The sequence below is a fragment of the Procambarus clarkii genome, chromosome 30, assembly GCF_040958095.1.
Source record: "Procambarus clarkii isolate CNS0578487 chromosome 30, FALCON_Pclarkii_2.0, whole genome shotgun sequence".
NCBI lineage: Eukaryota > Metazoa > Arthropoda > Malacostraca > Decapoda > Cambaridae > Procambarus > Procambarus clarkii.
In genome coordinates this window covers 24,275,423-24,295,243 of record NC_091179.1, presented here as the reverse complement: position 1 = coordinate 24,295,243, position 19,821 = coordinate 24,275,423, and the positions used below count along the sequence as shown (strand labels likewise).

The window sequence follows — 19,821 nt, the reverse complement described above, 5'->3', positions numbered from 1 at the left end:
GGTATGCAGGCAAAACATAGGGCAGAGAGTACCTTAGAAAAGTCATCATTGCCTGATGTTATAATGGAAGGGGACTCCCCTTCCAAACATTAACACCTCTCCTCCCCTCCTCCTCATCTTCCATATGCCAACAAAAGTCCTCATTAAAGGTAAGATATACATACTGTATTGTAGACCATAATGAGTGATATTCGGTATAAAAGGTATTTTTAAGTTAATATTTTTAGGGGATGGGGAATGGATTGATTCTATTTACATTATTTCTTATGGAAAAATTCGTTTTGGTGTACAACGTGTTTCTGGGAACAGATTAGGATCGTAAATGTAGGTACCACTGTACTGGTATTGTTAAAATGCAGTCTCTGATCATGGGAAAGTAAACAAAAATATTATATGTGACATACTTTAACCATGATGGAGCTGAGAAGTTGAGCAAATTATGGGCGTTGAGCGATGGAGCGCTCGGGGTGACTCGACACCGCTGCCCCCTGGGACAGCAGTTGCCACGGATATAATTTTTCACTATTTTCTGAGGGGAGTCCACTCGGCTCCCCGGAGCTATAAGGCTGATAAGTATATCATTAGGCTTTGGCATCAGTCAGTGTGAATGGAGTTCTAGGCCTTCTGGCGACCATGAGCCAGAACCTGGCCCCCCTCAGGGAGGCAAGAGGAGCAATGGCTTATAGAAATGCACATGGGATTTGGAGCATTCTATGTCTGCTATCGAGGGATCAGGTACCCAGAAAGGTAATCGCCTCAAAACAAATCCCTATTCTGGTTAAAACTACTAAAATAGACAAACGAGGAAACAGAACTCCCCAAATGAAAATGAGCAAACGAGCATGACGTCACACGAGCTGCGCTGCCCGTCTGCGTAGTTCCCTTCTCCCTGGGAAAGGGAAGGGGAAGCCCCATACCCCGTGCCGGCGATCCACCCTGCAGTTCTTCGGCTGATGTGATTGTGGTATGGTCGTGTTGCTCCAGCTCCAGATTCTCTGTGTTGTTCTGTACCTTGGGTCAAGTACTGCTCTTACGGTGGCATGCGAGCTGGGAGTATTATGCTCAGGTACTCGGGCTGCGCATGTTTAGGGTTCCCTTCCCTGAGTGCCTTGTAAGTACCACTCTTGGGGCTTGGAGTTATCTTCCAGAAGTCACCTTGTGGACTACCTCTGTTGGTCTTTTGCTGCTCAGTGATTGATAGCCCCGAGTGTGTTGGGGGTTTTCCTCCCTTGTTTACCTTTGGGTAAGTGGTAGTTTTTGTACTGGTAGGGGCGCAGGGTACTGCACAGCTAGTTTTCACCTCTAGCAGCGGCCGGCTCCGTTCCTCCTGGGTACATTGTATTCTTGCAGGGTTTTTCTTTTATTTTTGTTTCTGCCTGGTGGGGGGGAGGGGGGAACTGCCTTGGTGTTCCTTGACGTGCCCTCTCACATGTCTCCTCCCCTTCTCATGGGGGGGGGGGGGGCCACTGAACACGTCCTGGGGGCTCAGTTTTAGAAGTTTGTTTGGTAGTCTTGGGCGCCGGTTAGCAGCACCCTGCCTGTGCTTACCCTTAGCAATACCAGTCTAGGGGCCCTGGGAAACCCCACAGGATCGCACGGGGCCCAATGAATGCGACCCTTGGGTCCCTAACTCACCTTGTGTGAGTTTGAGGGTTGCTCTGTCCCCTTGTCTCAGGGCGACGCTTATTTTGCCTCCGTCATGCTGCCTGTTGAGTCGGTGACACCTTCGAACTGGAGTCCTGCGAGTATTGTTGCTTGTTTGTGACTCAATTCACCCAATCAACTGATGACATTATTCGGGTGCAGACGGCTCGGGCGTTGCATGCTAGGTATAGGTTGCTGCAACATGTGTAGGTTGGTTGCTTCCCCGGATGCCCCAAGGCCACCCTGCTTTCCTTATTGGGACCTGGACTTAGGGGTGTTGGTTGCTTCAGCCTCGATTCAGTCTGCTCCCTCTCGTTCTTTCCCTGCTGTGGTTCCTTCTCCCTCCCAACCCGCCCCACCCTTGCTTTCGGCTCTAAAGTGTCTGAGGGTTCGAAGTCGGGGCAGTGTTTAGAGGTTTCTGAGACTCTGCCAGTTTTAGGGGTTGCCCCTTCCGGGGTGGTGACGGAGGCATTCAAGTCCATTCCTCCAGCCGTGGCGCCGGGGTTTGACCAGTGGGCTCCTTCTCTTCCTGCTTTTCCGGCTGCCCCAGCTTTTTCTTGTGAGGCCGGGGCTTTAGAGGATGACTCACCCCCGGCGGCCTGATGTGGAGGTTCTCGGGGTTGGGGAGGAGCTGACTTGTGGGGCCTTGGGCCCTGTTGGACCCTGCCTGGGTTTTCCAACCCTCAGAGTGGGGCTTTTTTGTTACAAGGAGTGGGGTTTTCCTTCCCCCCTCTGCATACGAGTTAGTTTGGGCATTGGCCCCTCCCTGGGTTCAGTTCCGTGTCCCTTTGGGCCCGTCAGTTCTGTCCTTCCTGTGGGTAATTTCAACCACTTTCTGACCATTCTTATCTAGGACACGTATTCTTCTACATCATTTCGCAATCATGTTTAAATTGTGTCGGGATCCTGCATGACCATTGGTCACGGATGCCAATAGACCCCATATGAGCCTCGGTGATTTTGTGCTTGATTGTCAAGGATCTCGAAGGTTCGAGACGATCTTCGATATTTACAACATTATTGGAACGTCGGTTGACTTACAGTGAAGCTTATCTCTAGTCCTTTATAGGACTTGATGGTCCTCTTCCATACTACTCATCATCTTTCGATACTATATCTAATTATTTTACAATCACATCTTCTCTCTGTACTGTCTCGACGTTACTAATAATCGTTAAATAACCCTTTTAGGCACCCCCTTCCCCCCAAGACTGGTTGGTGCGGCTCGGACCTCATGTGTTCTGCGCATGGGCCGTGGGTGATGGTTTAGTTTATGGGTGGTGTACACGTTTTGGTGTTCCGCAACCTTTATCGCAGGTAATGCGCTGCTCTCATTCATCTTATCTCTCCAGTCACAGCCTCCTAGATACTGGGGGAGTTCTGAATTTTATATATGGGGGAAACACCTGGGTCTTTTCTCTGCATACTGGTGTGGGGCGGCTAGGAGTGGCATCACCTCCACCTCTACACTACTCCTAATCTTTTCCTACTGCACATGCAACTCTGGACATATTACAATAGTGATGCTCCCAAAATATTACACTACTAAGCTGTGTCGTGTCACGATAGTGCCTACGCTCTACAGGTGAGATTATACGGTCTGGCGACACTGTCTGCCAGGCGCTGGTTCTCGGTTCTTGGATGGATGTTAGGTATTGTTTCTAGTGTGTACTCACCTAGTTGTGCTTGCGGGGGTTGAGCTCTGGCTCTTTGGTCCCGCCTCTCAACTGTCAATCAACCGGTGTACAGGTTCCTGAGCCAATTGGGCTCTATCATATCTACACTTGAAACTGTGTATGGAGTCAGCCTCCACCACATCACTGCCTAATGCATTCCATTTGTCAACTACTGACACTAAAAAAATTCTTCCTAATATCTGTGGCTCATTTGGGCACTCAATTTCCACCTGTATCCCCTAGTGTGTGTGTCCCTTGTGTTAAATAGCCTGTCTTTATCTACGCTGTCAATTCCTCTGAGAATCTTGTATTTGGTGATCATATCCCCCCTAACTCTTCTGTCTTTTAGCGATGTGAGGTTTAATTCCCGTAGTCTCTCCTCGTAGCTCATACCTCTCAGCCCGGGTACTAGTCTGGTGGCAAACCTTTGAACTTTTTCCAGTTTGGTCTTATGCTTGACTAGATATGGACTCCATGCTGGGGCTGCATACTCCAGGATTGGTCTGACATAGGTGGTATACAAAGTTCTGAATGATTCCTTGCACAAGTGTCTAAATGCTGTTCTTATATTAGCCAACCTGGCATATGCTGCTGATGTTATCCACTTGATATGGGTTTCAGGGGACAGGTCTGGCGTGATATCAACCCCCAAGTCTTTTTCTCTCCGACTCTTGAAGAATTTCATCTCCAAACGATTCCTTGTAACTGGCTTCCTGCTTCCTTCACCTATCTTCATTACATTATATTTGCTTGGGTTAAACTCTGACAACCATTTGTTCGACCATTCCTTTAGTTTGTCTAGGTCTTCTTGAAGCCTCAAGCAGTCCTCCTCTGTCTTAATCCTTCTCATCATTTTGGCATCGTCAGCAAACATTGAGAAGAATGAGTCTATACCCTCCGGGAGATCATTTACGTATATCAGAAACAGGATAGGTCCAAGTACAGAGCCCTGTGGGACTCCACTGGTGACTTCACTCCAATCTGAGGTCTCACTCCTCACTGTAACTCTTTGCTTCCTATTGTTTAGGTATTCCCTTATCCACTGAAGCACCTTACCAGCTACACCTGCCTGTCTCTCCAGCTTATGTACAAGCCTCTTATGGGGAATTGTATCAAAGGCTTTCCAACAGTCCAAAAAAATGCAGTCCGCCCAGTCTTCTCTTTCTTGCTTAATCTTTGTCACCTGATCGTAGAATTCTATTAAGCCAGTAAGGCAAGATTGGCCAATTTGCATGCATCTTAACGTGACCTTACTATGTATGTATATATTGTTCTTCGTTACACTGTAGGGGCACAGCCCTGAATTTTTGTAACTTTTGCTTTAGTCTTTCAGCGACTGAATCTTTTCTTGACTCTGGGCGTTCCTTCATTGACTCATTCAATGCTTTCTGGACATTCATTCATTCATTGACTGTTGTTCCATGCCTGGCTGCATCCTTATACAGTATATACATTGGAGTCTCTCTATACAGATATATATAGTTGATCATGTACTTTCCATTGCCAATTGTTACCTGGGTCTTATTAGTTTATCATATTAATTATACTCTCCTGTCCCTAGCTACTGGTGCTTGGACCATATTTAAGGTCTTTTCATTGCATATTTATGTATTTCCTACCTCTGTACTACACATTGTTGTGTATCTTAGAATGTTCATATTGGCTGTACTAATGTTAGTGCTAGGTTGGACTATGTACATGTTCATTCCCTGATATTGAACAGACCCAGTGTTCAGTTATAGGGCTGAGTTCTTCCTCTTCTCCTTGTATGTCACTACCAGCTTATGTGTTGCAATGTCTGTAGGTGGATGTAGATTTCTAGTCATCCACTACTGCCCCTACAGTTCCTTTTCATTGGGACAGGAGGAGCTAGGATTGCGGCCCTGCCTACAGCCTTTTATTTGTGTTCCTTTTCCAGACAGTACATTTATGTTTTAGTGCAGTACACGTCCTATGTAGTTCTCCTCATACCTTCCTCAATGACGCGTGCGTTGTTCTGCCCTTCTGGGGCTGGTGGCACTGCTCCTGCAGGATGCAGTGTCACTGTTTTTCGCTTTGCGTCTCGCATTTCGGCTCGTGGTGCTCGCTTCCTCGTTGGCCTCTGCCTGGGCCCTGGCTCGTAGTTTTTCGTTGCCATTTTGTCCTTGCTGTTTGCGGAGTCTGCGGTTCGGCAGTTTCTGCAAGCGGCGGCTTTTCGTTGTCATTCGTTATTGGACTTGTTTGTCCTTCACGGGGTCCGGGAGGGGAAGTTCCTCCCGGATGGGGCGTGTCTGCTCACCCGAGTTGGTTCTTTTCTGGTTTGGGTTCGTGGTTCCCTGTCGGACATTCCTTTTCGTTCAGGCACTGCTTGCTAGGTGTCCGCACCTAGGGGTTTTCCCACGGCTCCAATGATTGGTCCAGTCCGTGACGGGACTCGTTTGGTCTTCTCCTAACATCTTCAACTTTGGTAATTTTGACTCGAGTCTCTCACCATCTGTTTGGTGATCAGGTGGCTTCTTGGTGTCCCACCTGCGTGCTTCGTCTCGGCGGCAGTATGGGGGTTTTCTGGCAGCCTTTCCTTTTCCTTTTTGTCCCTTCGTAGGTATAGCTTTTTGTTGATGTGGTCTTGTCCTTCTCTCTTGGAGGTTCAGGACCATCATCTTGCCACATACTGTCGCCTTGTATTGTGCGGCGCTGGCGGAGCCGTTGCAGATTGCTTTTGGTTTTGATGTTCCTTCTGCATCATTTCGCAAGCTGTCTCAGGTGTTGTTCACCTCCGGCTTGCTCGTGCGCGGCCTGAGCCGTCCTGGTCTTGGGCGGGGTGCTCTCTTCTCTCTCCCCCTCTCTGTTGTGGCCCCTTTGGTTCAGCTTTGTTTGTCAGTGGTTTCTGCTTCTTTGGGTTCTGGTGATCGGTTGTTCGTTTGTGGCCGTCTCCTCTTTCCTAGCCAGGTTGGGACGGCTGTTTTCCGGAGGGGTCCCTGGAGTTGTTGATGCTTAGTTGGTTGGCCAGGAGTGCGTCTTCTCGTCTCAGGTTGTCGCTCTGCATGCCGCGGCCTCTGTGGCCCTGGAACGCTTTGGGTTGACCCTGGGTTCTCTTTGTCCGTGTCCCAGGGTTCGGGTTTCCTGGGTTGTCCGCGGGGTCGTTTGGTGTTGCCAGTTTTCTTGCTTTCGGTTTCTGGCTCATGGTTTCCTCCTCCCAGGTTTGTCCCTCTTTTGTCCTTGGCTTTGGGTAGTTAGCTCTGGGGAGCTGAAGGAGCTCCCCCCAGAAAACCAGCGTTGAATGTAATGAAATGCCATTTTCTGGGTGAGACCCGGAGACTCCCCGGCAATCCTCCCTCCCTCCTGTCGACGAGTTTTCACGTGTTTTTTGACATTCAACCACAGAACTGCAGGGTGGATCACTGGTGCAGTGGTCTAAGGCTTCCCCTTTCCCCTCCTGTGGTGGGGGGAGGTGCACAGGCATGCGGCGCGGCACGTGTAACGTCATGCTTGTTTGCTCGTTTTCATTTGGGGGAGTTCTGTCGACTCGTTTGTCTATTTTAGTAGTTTTAACCAGAATATGAGTTTGTTTTGAGGCGATTACCTTTCTGGGTGCCTGGCCCGGTCGATGGCAGACATAGAATGCTCCAAATGCCGTTCTTCACAGCTTATATCTGTGAGGTCTTGGTTTATTTGTTTCAAGTTATTCTGTTTATTATTAAAATTAAATTTGCTGAATTCTCTTTTGCTAGAATTTGGGATTTGCTGTGCAGGGCCCAGATTCACATAGCAGTTATGAAAGTACTTACGAACCTGTACATCTTTTCTCAACCTTTGACGGCTTTGTTTACAATTATTAAACAGTTAATGAGCTCAGAAGCACCAGGAGGCTGTTTATAACAACAGCAACAGTTGATTGGCAAGTTTTCATGCTTATAAACTGTTTAATAAATGTAACCAAAGCCGTCAAAGATCGAGGAAAGATGTACACGTTCGTAAGTACTTGTGTAACTGCTTCGTGAATCTGGCCCCAGGTCTATTGACCAGGATTGTCTGAACTTAAATTATATTGTGATCTGAATAATTAGTATTTGTAATCATTATATTCTTGATCAGTTCATCATCATCATTATTGGTGAAAATAAAGTCTAGTGTGTTATCTTTTCTGGTTGGGTCTACTATTTGCTGGTTTAGTGCAAATCTGTCACACATTTGTATTAGGTCATTTGTGTGTGACTGTTCATTTAGGCTACTTCCTGGTATTCTCTCTGTATTTGCCACGCTCTTATATTTTCGAGGCTGTAAGTTGAAGTTGCCAAGCAAGATGATGTTTGGGTCTGGATTTGTGAGCTTTTCTGAACATGGTTGAGGAAAATGGTTCGTAAATGGTTGAGGAAAGTTTGAGGTATATACACCTCAAACTTGACTGTCATGAACACTGACTGTCAAGCGACTCTTGCCTTATTATTTATAGATTGTAACTTTAATAAAGCTATATATTGTAGTTCTCCCATCTTTAAATTTATTTAGGATTGTATAGTTTGGATATGATTGTTTGATTTGGCTAAGGTTATTTTCATGTATTTGTTTATACAGTATATGCCAAGACCACCTGTTCGAGCAGGAAACTGCTTACTGTACCTGTTTCATTTGTTTATTTCAATGCATATCTTGCTACTGTCTGACTTCTTGATGAACATATACAAATCAGATTACATTTGGATAATGAGCTACTGGATAAAGCAAATGATCTAGATTTAATGGTAGACCAAATAACATTGTGTAACATTGGTTTTTGTTTGGTTTTTGTTTCGGAAAAATCACCTTCCTGGCCATAATTATTTGTAACATTGATTCTAGTGCAAACTTTTTTTTTTTTCTTTACATAAATTTTAGCTATTTTCTGTACAATAATCATCCAAAATATGATACTAGGTTTTTTTTACTCGTGTTCTTTGTGAATGTAAATGAAAACTACCTGAAACTTATACACGCACAGAAATCACAATAGCATGTTATATCAAATGAACACAAGGGCCTTGATGAGGGTTTGAACTTACACACGGAATGTTCCGAGACGTGCCTTGGTCAGCTGTACCACCACGTGGTCCATGTGGTGTACTCCAGCCTGTACTCCATACACCAGCCTCTGTCTCACATCAGCCTTTACTCATTAGACTCCCTTAGTACTTTGCACATTTCTAATAATTACAATATTATTCATATCCTAAGGTGTACTGACCCAGGGATACCTTTCTTGACTGTACTCATGGGGTCAAACCATATCTACTTTTTATCTAAATTAATATAAAATATAGGACCAATTTTATTTGATTTAACATGGATAAGCCACGACTGGATATAGGCATGCATAATTATGCTGTTAAACAATGTGATAACTATCTGTGTAAAGTGATTAAGTAAGAAGCAAACTTGCTATCGATATTAAATTCTTTATTATACTTAAGTTTGTGTTGTGTGTTTACTCAGCGTATGTGGCAGAGGGGGGTAAACAGTGACGTCGTGCTCCGTCAAGCTGGGCGGGCCCCAGTGAATGGAGTTGGGCGAGGTCGAGGTGGTAGTGTGGACCGTGGTCGGGGTCGGGGTCGCGGTACAGGTTCATATTACACCCGTGGCCTGAGCTACGATGAAGAAGTGGAACCACGGGGCCCAAGAGAGGGAGGTCCACCTGGTATTGGAATTAGGTAGGTTTTCTGTATACAGCAAACGTTTGGAAATTTGTATTGTTGTTCGCTCTATAATTACCAAGTCTGGAGACATTGTTAATCAATAACTTTTTCTTGAATATATGTACTTGATGAGCCATGTTATGCTGAAGATTTTTATTTTAGAGATGAAGTGTGTATGTATAATCACCTTGGTTAGATTAGAATTTGTATACAACATTGAGTAATTGTGTAATATTTGAATTTGTTACATGCATATTGAACAACAATTTGACTTCAAAATAATCTCTCAGTATATTTCTACAGGAGCAAACCATTTGAAAGGTCCCAAAGTGTGCACGAACAACGGCCTTGGAATGAACGAAGTCCAGCAAATACAGTCAGTGCTACAAGTGGTCCAGAAGAACGCAACGGGGCCGTATCTCCACGGAAAGAACAAGGGAGGGCTTCAACCGAAAACTGGAGATCCCGAGGTTGTGAAAATGACGACGGTGAACGCTGGAGGGGAGCTGGGGGTGGCCGCAATGAAAAATGGGGTGAGTCACAGTGCATGTGAATTCTATAGCTGTCACTATGTAAGTGTTGTACAGTTTAACATATTTGCAAATACTGTATCCTAAATTTTCTGTGCTCTGTAATATACAGTTTGTGTGCATGTTTATCTAGTTTAGCCTGCAGGGGTTGAGCTTTGGCTCTTAGGGCTCCACCTCTCAACTTTGTCAACATTTGTTTATTTATTTATTTATTTACTTATATATATACAAGAAGGTACATTGGGATTGTGAGGATACATAGCATAGTAATTACATTCTTGTAAAGCAACTAGTACGTGCAGTGTTTCGGGCAGAAACTGAAATTTTTTTAAAACTGTGTAAGGACTTTTTTTTTTTTTTCACCACTTCACTTCTAGTACTGTATACTTACCAATTGTTTTGTTTTATCAGGGATATGATGCCTGTGTATATATGTAATTACCTAAGTGTAGTTACAGGAGGAGAGCTATGCTCCTGGTGTCGTGTCTTAACAGCACTGTCGTATAATGCTTTAAAACTACTGATGATTTTGGCTTCTACCTTCACCTCACTTGTTCCAACTCTCTACTACTATGTTTGCAAAAGTGAATTTTATTATATTTCTTTGGTATCTTTGTTCAGTTAGTTTAAATCGGTCCTCTTGCTCTTGAAGTCCCAGGTCTCGAAAGTTCTTCTTTATCAATTTTGTCAATTACCATTACTATTATGAGCGTAGTGATCATATCACCTTTCTTTTCTGCTATCTTCTGGTTTTGACATTTAATGCTCTAACCTTTCTTCGTAGCTCTTGTCTTTCAGTTGTGGAAGCCATTTAGTTGCATGTCTTTACACCTTTTCCACTTTGTTGATGTGCTTCTTGAGATATGGGCAACATACAACCATTGTATACTCCAACTTTAGTCTCACAACAGTTGTAAATACAATAATGTCTTTAGTACTCTATGTAAAAACTATTCTGGAATTAGAAACTGTAGCATAGGCTCCTCTTACAATGTTCTTTTATATTTTCCTCAGGTGATAGTTTTCTGTTCAAATCATTCCCAGTGGTTAAAACAAAACTCTTAATCAGAATTTTATTTTAGCCTTTTCCCATAATTTATAGATTGAGTGGTCTATTTTCTCCTATTGCACATTTCGTAACATGGCATTTATTCACATTAAATTCCATTTGCCAAGTGGTGCTCCATATACTTATTCAGTGCAGGTCTTCTTGAAAGGCATGACAATTGTCAAAGTTTCTTATCTTCTTATCTAATGTGGTGCGTAATTACCTAAGTGTAGTTACAGGATAAGAACTACATTTGTGATGTCCCATCTTCCCAGTACAGTACTCTTTGTCATATAAGACTTAGAGACTACTGACGGTTTTGGCCTCCACTGATTGTGAGTGTGTACTCACCTAGTTGTGTTTGCGGGGGTTGAGCTCTGGCTCTTTGGTCCCGCCTCTCAACTGTCAATCAACTGGTGTACAGATTCCTGAGCCTACTGGGCTCTGTCATATCTACATTTGAAACTGTGTATAGAGTCAGCCTCCACCACAACACTACTTAATGCATTCCATTTGTTAACACTTTCGCGCTATCTGGACGCGCCGGCGCGTCCCGTTTCGTCTAACGCTAACGCATAGTGGACATAAAGTTGAGTCCTCTTTTAAAATATTTGTATAAAATTCAATTTTTATCCGATTTACTTTGGGTTTGTTTCAAACTGCGCGCTATGAGGCTCTCTTTCTCACCACTAGGCTGCATGGTACAATAAGTTCATGAAAGGTGTGGATAACTTCGATCAAATGGTATTTTGTCCCAAACGGGTTGCAGGTGGGTGACTTTAGCCGTTTATACTGGTAATGCTTCCCCCATATCATGTATTATATGCATATGTCTGTTTAGGGAATTTTATTCCGATCAATATACAACCAAAAATAACTGTGTGCAACAAGTATAAACTTGACAAACATAACAAAAGTAAAAACATTTCGTGTGTGTTTGACGCTCACTGATATGTTCCAGCGTTGTTTTATATTTGGCGCTATTCTAACTTACGCTTTGTTGATATTTTTTACCTATGGGCACATAGAACATTCTATTGCGAACACATTGACACAAAAATGAATGACGTACATAGAAAATTAATGTCATGAGAGTGAAATAAGTATAAACTTTCAAAGCGCCGTGCGTCGTCCCGTCACCGATACCGGGTAACAATTTCACCACTTCCCACACTCTTGCGGGCGGGCCGCATCATTATTCTACGCTTATATTCATATCACCGTGTTGGGAATTTCATTGCGAGTCCATTGATACCAAAATTAACGCTGTAGAATAAGTGTGGAGGTGATTACAATCCCAAGAGTAAAAACATTTTGTTGCTGATGGGCGCTCACGGCGAGTCATCTTCGTAGTTATTTATTTGGTGCTGGTATCCCTATACGTTTCGTGACTTTTTTTACTGATGTTCTTCTAGAGAATTTTATTGCGAACACGTTGGTACCAAAATGAAATACGTAGCATGAGAACTAAGGTCAGAAGAGTAAAAAGAGTATACACATTTTTGTTTTTACGCTTAAGCGATAAAAACGCTGCGCGCACATTCGGTTGGCTGAGTGACCTTTGCGGAAAGCGCGAAAGTGTTAACTATCCTGACACTGAAAAAATTCTTTCTAATGTCTCTGTGGCTCATCTGGGTACTAAGTTTCCACCTGTGTCCCCTTGTTCGTGTTCCACCCATGCTAAAGAGTTTGTCTTTGTCCACCCTATCAATTCCCCTGAGAATTTTGTAGGTGGTTATCATGTCTCCCCTTACTCTTCTGTTTTCTGGGGTTGTGAGGTTCGGCTCCTTTAGCCTTTCCTCGTAGCTCATTCCTCTCAGTTCCGGGACCAGTCTGGTGGCATACCTCTAAATCTTCTCTAACTTCGTCTTGTGTTTAACTAGATATGGACTCCAGGTTGAAGCTGCATACTCCAGGATTGGTCTTACATAAGTGGTATACAGGGTTCTGAACGATTCCTTACACAAGTTTCTAAAGGCATTTCTTATATTGGCCAATCTAACATATGCCGCTGATGATATCCTTTTGATGTGGGCCTCTGGAGACAGGTTCGGTGTGATATCAACCCCCAGATCTTTCTCTCTAATTTGACTCTTGCAGGATATCACCTCCCAGATGGTACATTGTATTCAGCCTTCTGTTACCTTTGCGTAATTTCATTACTTTACACTTTCCTGAGTTGAACTTTAGTAGCCATTTTCTAGACCATTCCACCAGTTTCTCAAGGTCATCCTGTAGTCTCTGTCTGTCTTCATCTGTTTTGATTCTTCTCATAATTTTTGCATCATCAGCAAACATTAAGAGGAATGAGTCTATACCCACTGGAAGGTCGTTTACATATATAGGAAACAGGATGGGTCCGAGTACAGAGCCCTGTGGAACCCCACTGGTGACATCTCGCCACTCTGATGCCTCCCCTCTCACCATTACTCACTGTTTCCTATTGCTTAGATACTCCCTTATCCACTGGAGCACCTTACCTTTTATTCCTGCCTGTTGCTCCAACTTTTGTAACAGCCTTTTGTGAGGTACTGTGTCAAAGGGTTTCTGACAGTCCAAGAAAATGCAGTCTGCCCACCCTTCTCTTTCCTGCCTAATTTGTGTTGCTTGGTCATTGAATTTTATTAGGCCTGTGAGGCACGATTTACCGTCTCTGAACCCATGCTGGTGGTGTGTTACAAAGCTATTTCCCTCCAGATGCTCTACGAGCCTTTTCGTCACAATCTTCTCCATCACCTTGCATAGTATACAAGTTAGGGAAACTGGCCTGTGTGTGTGTGTGTGTATATATAATATTTATTATATTTATTTATTTATTTAGAGAGGCTGCAGGAACATAAAAGCCATAGATTAGTAAGAGCTCTAAATGAACCGACCACGATTCAAACCCATGACATAAAGGATCACCCTTAAACGTACCCAGTACTATGACCACCACACCGTTGATCGTCTAATATCAGTGGTGCGGTTGTCACTGTACTGTGTACGTTTGAGGGAGATCCAAGATGTCATGGGTTCAAATCCTGGTTGGGTCAGTTAGAGTTCTTAGTGATTATATATGTATATATGCAAATGATGTCTCCCTCCTTAAAAATTGGCACCATATTAGCAACCATCCATTTCTCTGGTACTTTGCTCAACTCTAATGATATATTTAAATGTGCAACACAAAGGCTCACTAAGCTCTTCTTCTTGTGGCCCTGTTGGCATTTTTGGCTTGAAGTTTTGTGTGTATTTTATAACTTCCTCCCTGGTAACCACAAACTAATCTACCTGTCCTTTTCACCACCCATTAGAGTTGTTCATCAGAAGACATGGGGTTAAATTCTTCTCTAGTAAATACCAAAACAGTATGTACTTATGACACTCGTGTTCCGATGACCCTAAGGCGTGTCAATCATACTCCGTTTGTAATCATTCTGATTATAAAATGTCTCGTCTGATTGCAAATCATAAACATACATTTTTTAATCACTGTTCCATATAATCTATTAGAAATGCACTTTTGTTTTTGTATCTGTTCTCTAGAGAATTAATTTGTGAATACTTTGATACCAAATTGATAGTAATAACCAAACAAATAACTTGTAAATAAAATGTAAATGGATGTAAACATTTTAAGCATCAGTGAGCGTGACCCTCAGAGCCTGGTATGATTATGGTTGAGAACGTATGGAGAAGAGCAGAATCTATTATAAATATGCTTTTGTTTATGTATCTGTTCTCTGGAGCAGATACTCTTCATTGATATCACTACATTGCATTGACACTAACAATGCTCTCTTCTGTCATGTGAGGGATTCTAATCATCCTATTGATTGGTCTTCCTCCAAAATAATCTTTCCTGCCTCTACTCTACACAGACGCCGTCTTGTTGAATCGGCTCTAATACACAACGTACCCAACATAAACTTGAGTCCTGGCATTGTTGCTGCTGACTCTTCCCTTTCACAGTACATACTCAAATGCTCTAATCTTTCTAACATAAACTTACCCTTCCATTTATCTTTCTTTCTGTTTCCTTTTCTTTCTCCTCTCTTTTTTCTGTTCATTGTTTTCTCTTACGTTCCCTTGCTATCCTCTTCTTCTTCCTATTACTATCCCCTTCTCATTCTGTGGTTATAATAGGAGCTGCGTCGTATGGGCCAACGGGCCTTCTGCAGTTCTTATTCCTATTATTATCCCCTCGACTACACCTTTCCATTCGTACCTTTTTGCCTTGCTTCTCACCTCTCTCTTGACTATTTATTGCCCTGCATCAACTTGCTCATCACAATCGACCTGAGAATGGTCCAGGACGGACCGAAACGTCGTCGTCCCTTCACTTTCTAGTGTGTTGTCTGGTCAATAATAATTATGATCTTAGAATGATGTGTATGAGTATAGTGGTGTTAACTGGGGGTTGAGGCACAGATGTTGAGGGGAGGGTTGGGTTTTTGTTTGATTAGGTTAGGTTATCTTATGTTTAGTTAGCTTTGGTTAGGTTAGGTCAGGTCAGGTTAGCTTTGGTTAGGTTAGGTCAGGTCAGGTTAGCTTTGGTTAGGTTGTTTAGTTAGCTTTGGTTAAGTTATGTTTAGTTAGCTTTGGTTAGGTTATGTTTAGTTAGCTTTGGTTAGGTTAGCTTTGACTTGGTTAAGTTTGGTTAGGTTTGGATAGCTTTGGTTTGGTTGTTAGGTTTGCTTTGCTTTGGTTAGGTTAGGTTAGCTTTAGTTTGGTTAGATTAGGTTAGGTTTGCTTTTGTTAGGTTAAGTTAGGTTTGCTTTGGTTAGGTTAGGTTAGGTTAGGTCAGGTTTGCTTGGGTTAGCTTTGGTTTGGTTGGGTTTGGTTAGGTTTGATTTGGTTAGGTTCGGTTTGGTTTGGTTAGGTTCGGTTTGGTTTGGCTGGGTTTGGTTAAGTTTGGTTTGGTTGGGTTTGGTTAGGTTAAGATACACCAGTACAAACTTGTTTCATTGGCATTATAAATTTGGTCATGAAAGAGAGAATCACAATCTCAAATTTGTACACACATTCCTCTGGACGTCTATCGCACCACCACCACCACACAGGAGAGACATTCCAGACACTTCCTTTATAAGCTGAATGCTCTAATAATCGATCATCACAATACTGTATATTTTCTCTCGACTTCACTCCTAGTTGAAGCTATAAACAACATATTTCCTGCATTTTCAGACGAACTAGTAGCTGGATGCAAATAATATCCAATGATATATAACAGCGAGTGAGAGGAAGGGTTTTGTTGGCTGCGGATAAACAAAAACAAAGAGTGGCACCACCGGCTACATTGGTGGCCAGCCGAGGAACTGCATAGGTGGTCACTGGTCGGGGAGTGTAGTGTAATAACGGCAAATGGAGTGTTGAGAGAAGCCATTTTGGTGAGGGAGGTGGCATCATCTTCCTGACTTGTTATGCTGTGTAAGGGTGGCCATTATGCTCTTTGTGCACTATATCAGCTTAGATGAACAGTTATGGTGAACAGAACATGTGGATATTTATATATAACGTCTGTATATAGTGAATAAAAGCAAAAAAGTATGGTGGGTAGAGGATGTGGGCGAATGAGGAGTCATTGAGGGAGGGAGTTGTGGCAAGAGGCTGGCTAGCCACTCCTTGTTGCTTTTTGACTCAAAATATCAACTTAGTGGTTATTATGGTGAACAAAACTTGCAGATACTTATATATAACCTATGAATATTGTGTAATAACCGACAAAGTATTTGTTTATTGTTTTATGAACACAATAATTGAATTAATAATATGCACACCATAATTTTGAGTACAGCGATGATTCACACATTTTATTATATAAATATGTCACACTGCACTATATTGAATAATATTACAGCAAAAAAACAAAGAAAAATTAAATCAGAGACATTGAAATAGTTAGGTAATAATATCTTTGTGGCAACCTACCTGACAGCTGGGGCAGAGCAGACCGTCTTGGACGCTTGCTGAGTCAGCGCCTCTTTTTTTTTTTTTTTTTGCCAGACTTCCCCGACCTATTGTGGCCAAAATATGCCATTTACGATTTTTTTTATTATTTTTCTCGTGATCAGGGAACACAAATTAACAGGTTAATAAGATAATTTTATTTTTTATTTTTTTTTTATGCGCCTGTGGATGACAAAGGCCAAATATCCCTTAGCAGCTTGGGGGTTAATGCTCTTTAATCCCTTAGTCATCTGTTTAGGGTCGTGGTTTACATCTAATCAATTTATAAGTTATACTACATTCTGAGGCTTTATTTAGATTAATTTTAAATTACTGTAGTTATAATTTGAAATTACATCATAACCCCTTGGTATGTCATCCACCGTAAGGTCTACATCACATCCCAAGAACAGCTCACCACCTGTGTTTGGTCACCTCAGCTATAATGACAGGTGCGAGAAAATTAACCCTCATAACCTTAGATGAGAGAAGAATCAGAGGGAATATAACTACATTGGTGGACGCTCGATATGCAATTGAGTTGAAGAGATGTAAGGAGGTTCTCGTTCCTTGTATGAGTTGGTAGGAAAATGGATTGGATTGAAGGAAGAGGTTGTTGAAGCCATTTCCAGTTACAACTTTAAAAAGAAATATGATGAAACATTAATATCGAGAGGAGGGGCAATTAGTATACCAAGTATAAACATCTAGGAGGCAGAGGCATGAAGAGCTGGATCTCACTTACCTGTACTCACTGAGAAGTAAGCACAGTGTCAAATTTGTGCTCTATAAATTAACGCTTTATAGATTTTATGCAGAAAAATCCATGGTGTTTACAAGTAATATAACTTATTTTGCATTTCTCTCAATTTAATAATGATGAGCACTGTTAACTGTTTCAAGATCAAAGAATGTGGTTTTGCATTGAAATAAACAATGCAAATAATTGGTTATTTCAATTATTTGCTTATTTACAAGAAATATAAGAAATAATAGTGTTTATTTACAAGACATATAAGAAATAATATTGTTTATTTACAAGAAATATAAGAAATAATATTGTGTTTATTTACAAGAAATAAACACAATAATTAGAACATGAAAATCTTTGTTTTGAACACTTGTTCAACCTGAACCTGATTTAATTATTTTGACTACTAAGAAATGTGGCAATCATGCATCCTAATATATTGTATTTTGTTTGTGCCAATGCAGATCTGATGAAGGCATAGATAGGTATGTATGCCGACATGTCATAAATAAAATAAATGAGGTTGAAGATGATTGTCCATCGCATTAGAGTATAACTCTTTGACCAATTTAGAAAATGTACCAAAAAGCACCTCATTATAGAGAATATGGTTTTGATTGTTGAACCCCCATTTTCTTGTGGTTTAACTGTATCTTATTAACATTTTGTTAGATATTCACTAAAAAAAGTAAGTTAATTTAATTTTATATCTTTTACTCAGGACCTCGATGTGGATGGCGTGAACGAGAAAATGGTCAAGATGGTGAATGGGAAGAAGGAATGGGTCGAGGTACTGGCCGGGGGGTCCCTGTTTCGTCTCGTGGCTCTCGCCCACCCTGGGATGAAAAAGATGGCCATCTACGAAAATCATGGGATGAAGATAATTTACCAGAGTGGTAAGTACTGTATTAATTTATTTTTATATTGGTGGCATAAATATTGATCTTGAGTGTGTCTTGAGATATTGGTGCATTCATAAATCTTTCATGTTAGGGGCAGAGTTGCTCACTCAATTCTTCAGTATGTAACAGTAAAGTAGATCTTCAGTTAGATCTTAAAATAAAGTTCTGCTTTTTTTTTTTAAACTGGAAATGAAAGATGCCTAGCAAAATGTAGGGAGATCAAGCCACCTCGACAAGATGGCTGTAGACCGGAAAAGTGTATTTTGTGGTCGGTCATATGATTCGAGCTAGATATATTAAATATGAAAGGCTGAAGAGCCAATATTAGAATGTACTTGATAAAGGGGTGCATATGTTGTAAGCTTAGAGTGAGAGCCAAGGCAGTAGAGGTAAAAAATATAGTATGATAACTTTGTCGTCAGTGCAGCAGCATATCAGTCACCAACACACTCGTGTCTCGGTCTCACTTCCAGGGATCCCATCACAATGCTCATACTGTACTAATAAAATCACTTGTGCTCTCCTCCCTTGAATACTGCTCAATACTCGCTTCCCCCTTCAGAGCAGGAGATATTGCTAAAGTAGAATGAATCAGAGAACATATATGGCATGCATAAACACAATAAAGGTCTGAGGCTCCCCCTCCCGGGGATGGGGGAGCTGCACAGTCAGTGGTGCGGTGACGTGGTCACGTCATGCTCGTTTGCTCGTTTTCATTTGGGGAGTTCTGTCCACTAGTTCAGCTTTCAGTAGCAATTTCTTAACCAGAATCGTGGTTTGTTTTGGGGTGTTTACCTTTCTGAGTGCCTGACCCGGTTGATGGCAGACATAGAATGCCTCCAACCACACGGGGGCTTCTATATGCCGTTGCTCCTCTTGCTTCTCTGAGGGGGCCAGGTTCTGGCTCGTGGTCCATGGCAGGCCTAAGAACTCCATTCGCTTGACTGATGGCAGGGTCTAATACATTTATATCAGCTCAATTAGCTCCAGGTCTCGTCCAGAAAGTGGCGTTTCATTACCTTCAACACTGTTTTTTTTTCCCCACACAATTACAAATGCATTTCTTTTGTTTTTCTGGCTAAGCCTATGTATAGTATATTGAACAGGTTCACAGTATTCAGACAGTAGATCATCTGTACTGTTCAAAGAAACTGTGTTACATGTATCACAAATGTCCACAAACATTGTTCATATTTTCTATAGTACATGTTCAATTATTTACATTTACAACTTATTTACACGCTGTACATTACCACAGACTACATATATATACATCACTATCAACACACACTTAGAACTGTGCGAGTGTGAGATAATCACTGAAGTAGTCAACGGGGTACAAGGCATCTTCGCACTCAACGCACCAAGTGCAGATGGATCTTCGCTTCTGTTCCCTACGTTGCGTGTTCCTGCGAATAGTGCAGGCACGTTTTACGCTTTTCTTGTGTGCCTGCACTTGGCATATAACCGCGCTTGTGTACAGCAAAGTGTTCTTTACTCCTGAGTCTGTCAGGAACTGTGTGAGGCACTGTTGCTGGCACCCCATGCATCACAACAATGCCCTCCACCCCATGTTTTACGAGTAGTTGTGACACTAGAGCAACACTGAATGTATGGATTGGTGGTCTCTTGCCAGATTTTATGAGATACGCGTTGAAAAAGTTCAGCATTGCAATGTCAATGAGGTG

At 42.2% G+C, this 19,821-nt stretch overlaps 1 protein-coding gene across 11 annotated transcripts in view; it reads left to right on the top strand.

The window, feature by feature from the left end:
• The window catches only part of Gyf (GIGYF family protein Gyf), a 149,837-nt gene that overhangs the window by 43,514 nt on the left and 86,502 nt on the right, over positions 1–19,821 (top strand). For all 11 annotated transcript variants that reach the window (XM_069334045.1, XM_069334047.1, XM_069334046.1 and 8 more), the window contains 3 exons: positions 8,769–8,983; positions 9,272–9,501; positions 17,953–18,127. In XM_069334045.1, the coding sequence (XP_069190146.1) occupies positions 8,769–8,983; positions 9,272–9,501; positions 17,953–18,127 (620 nt within the window). The remainder of the gene's footprint in view (positions 1–8,768; positions 8,984–9,271; positions 9,502–17,952; positions 18,128–19,821) is intronic.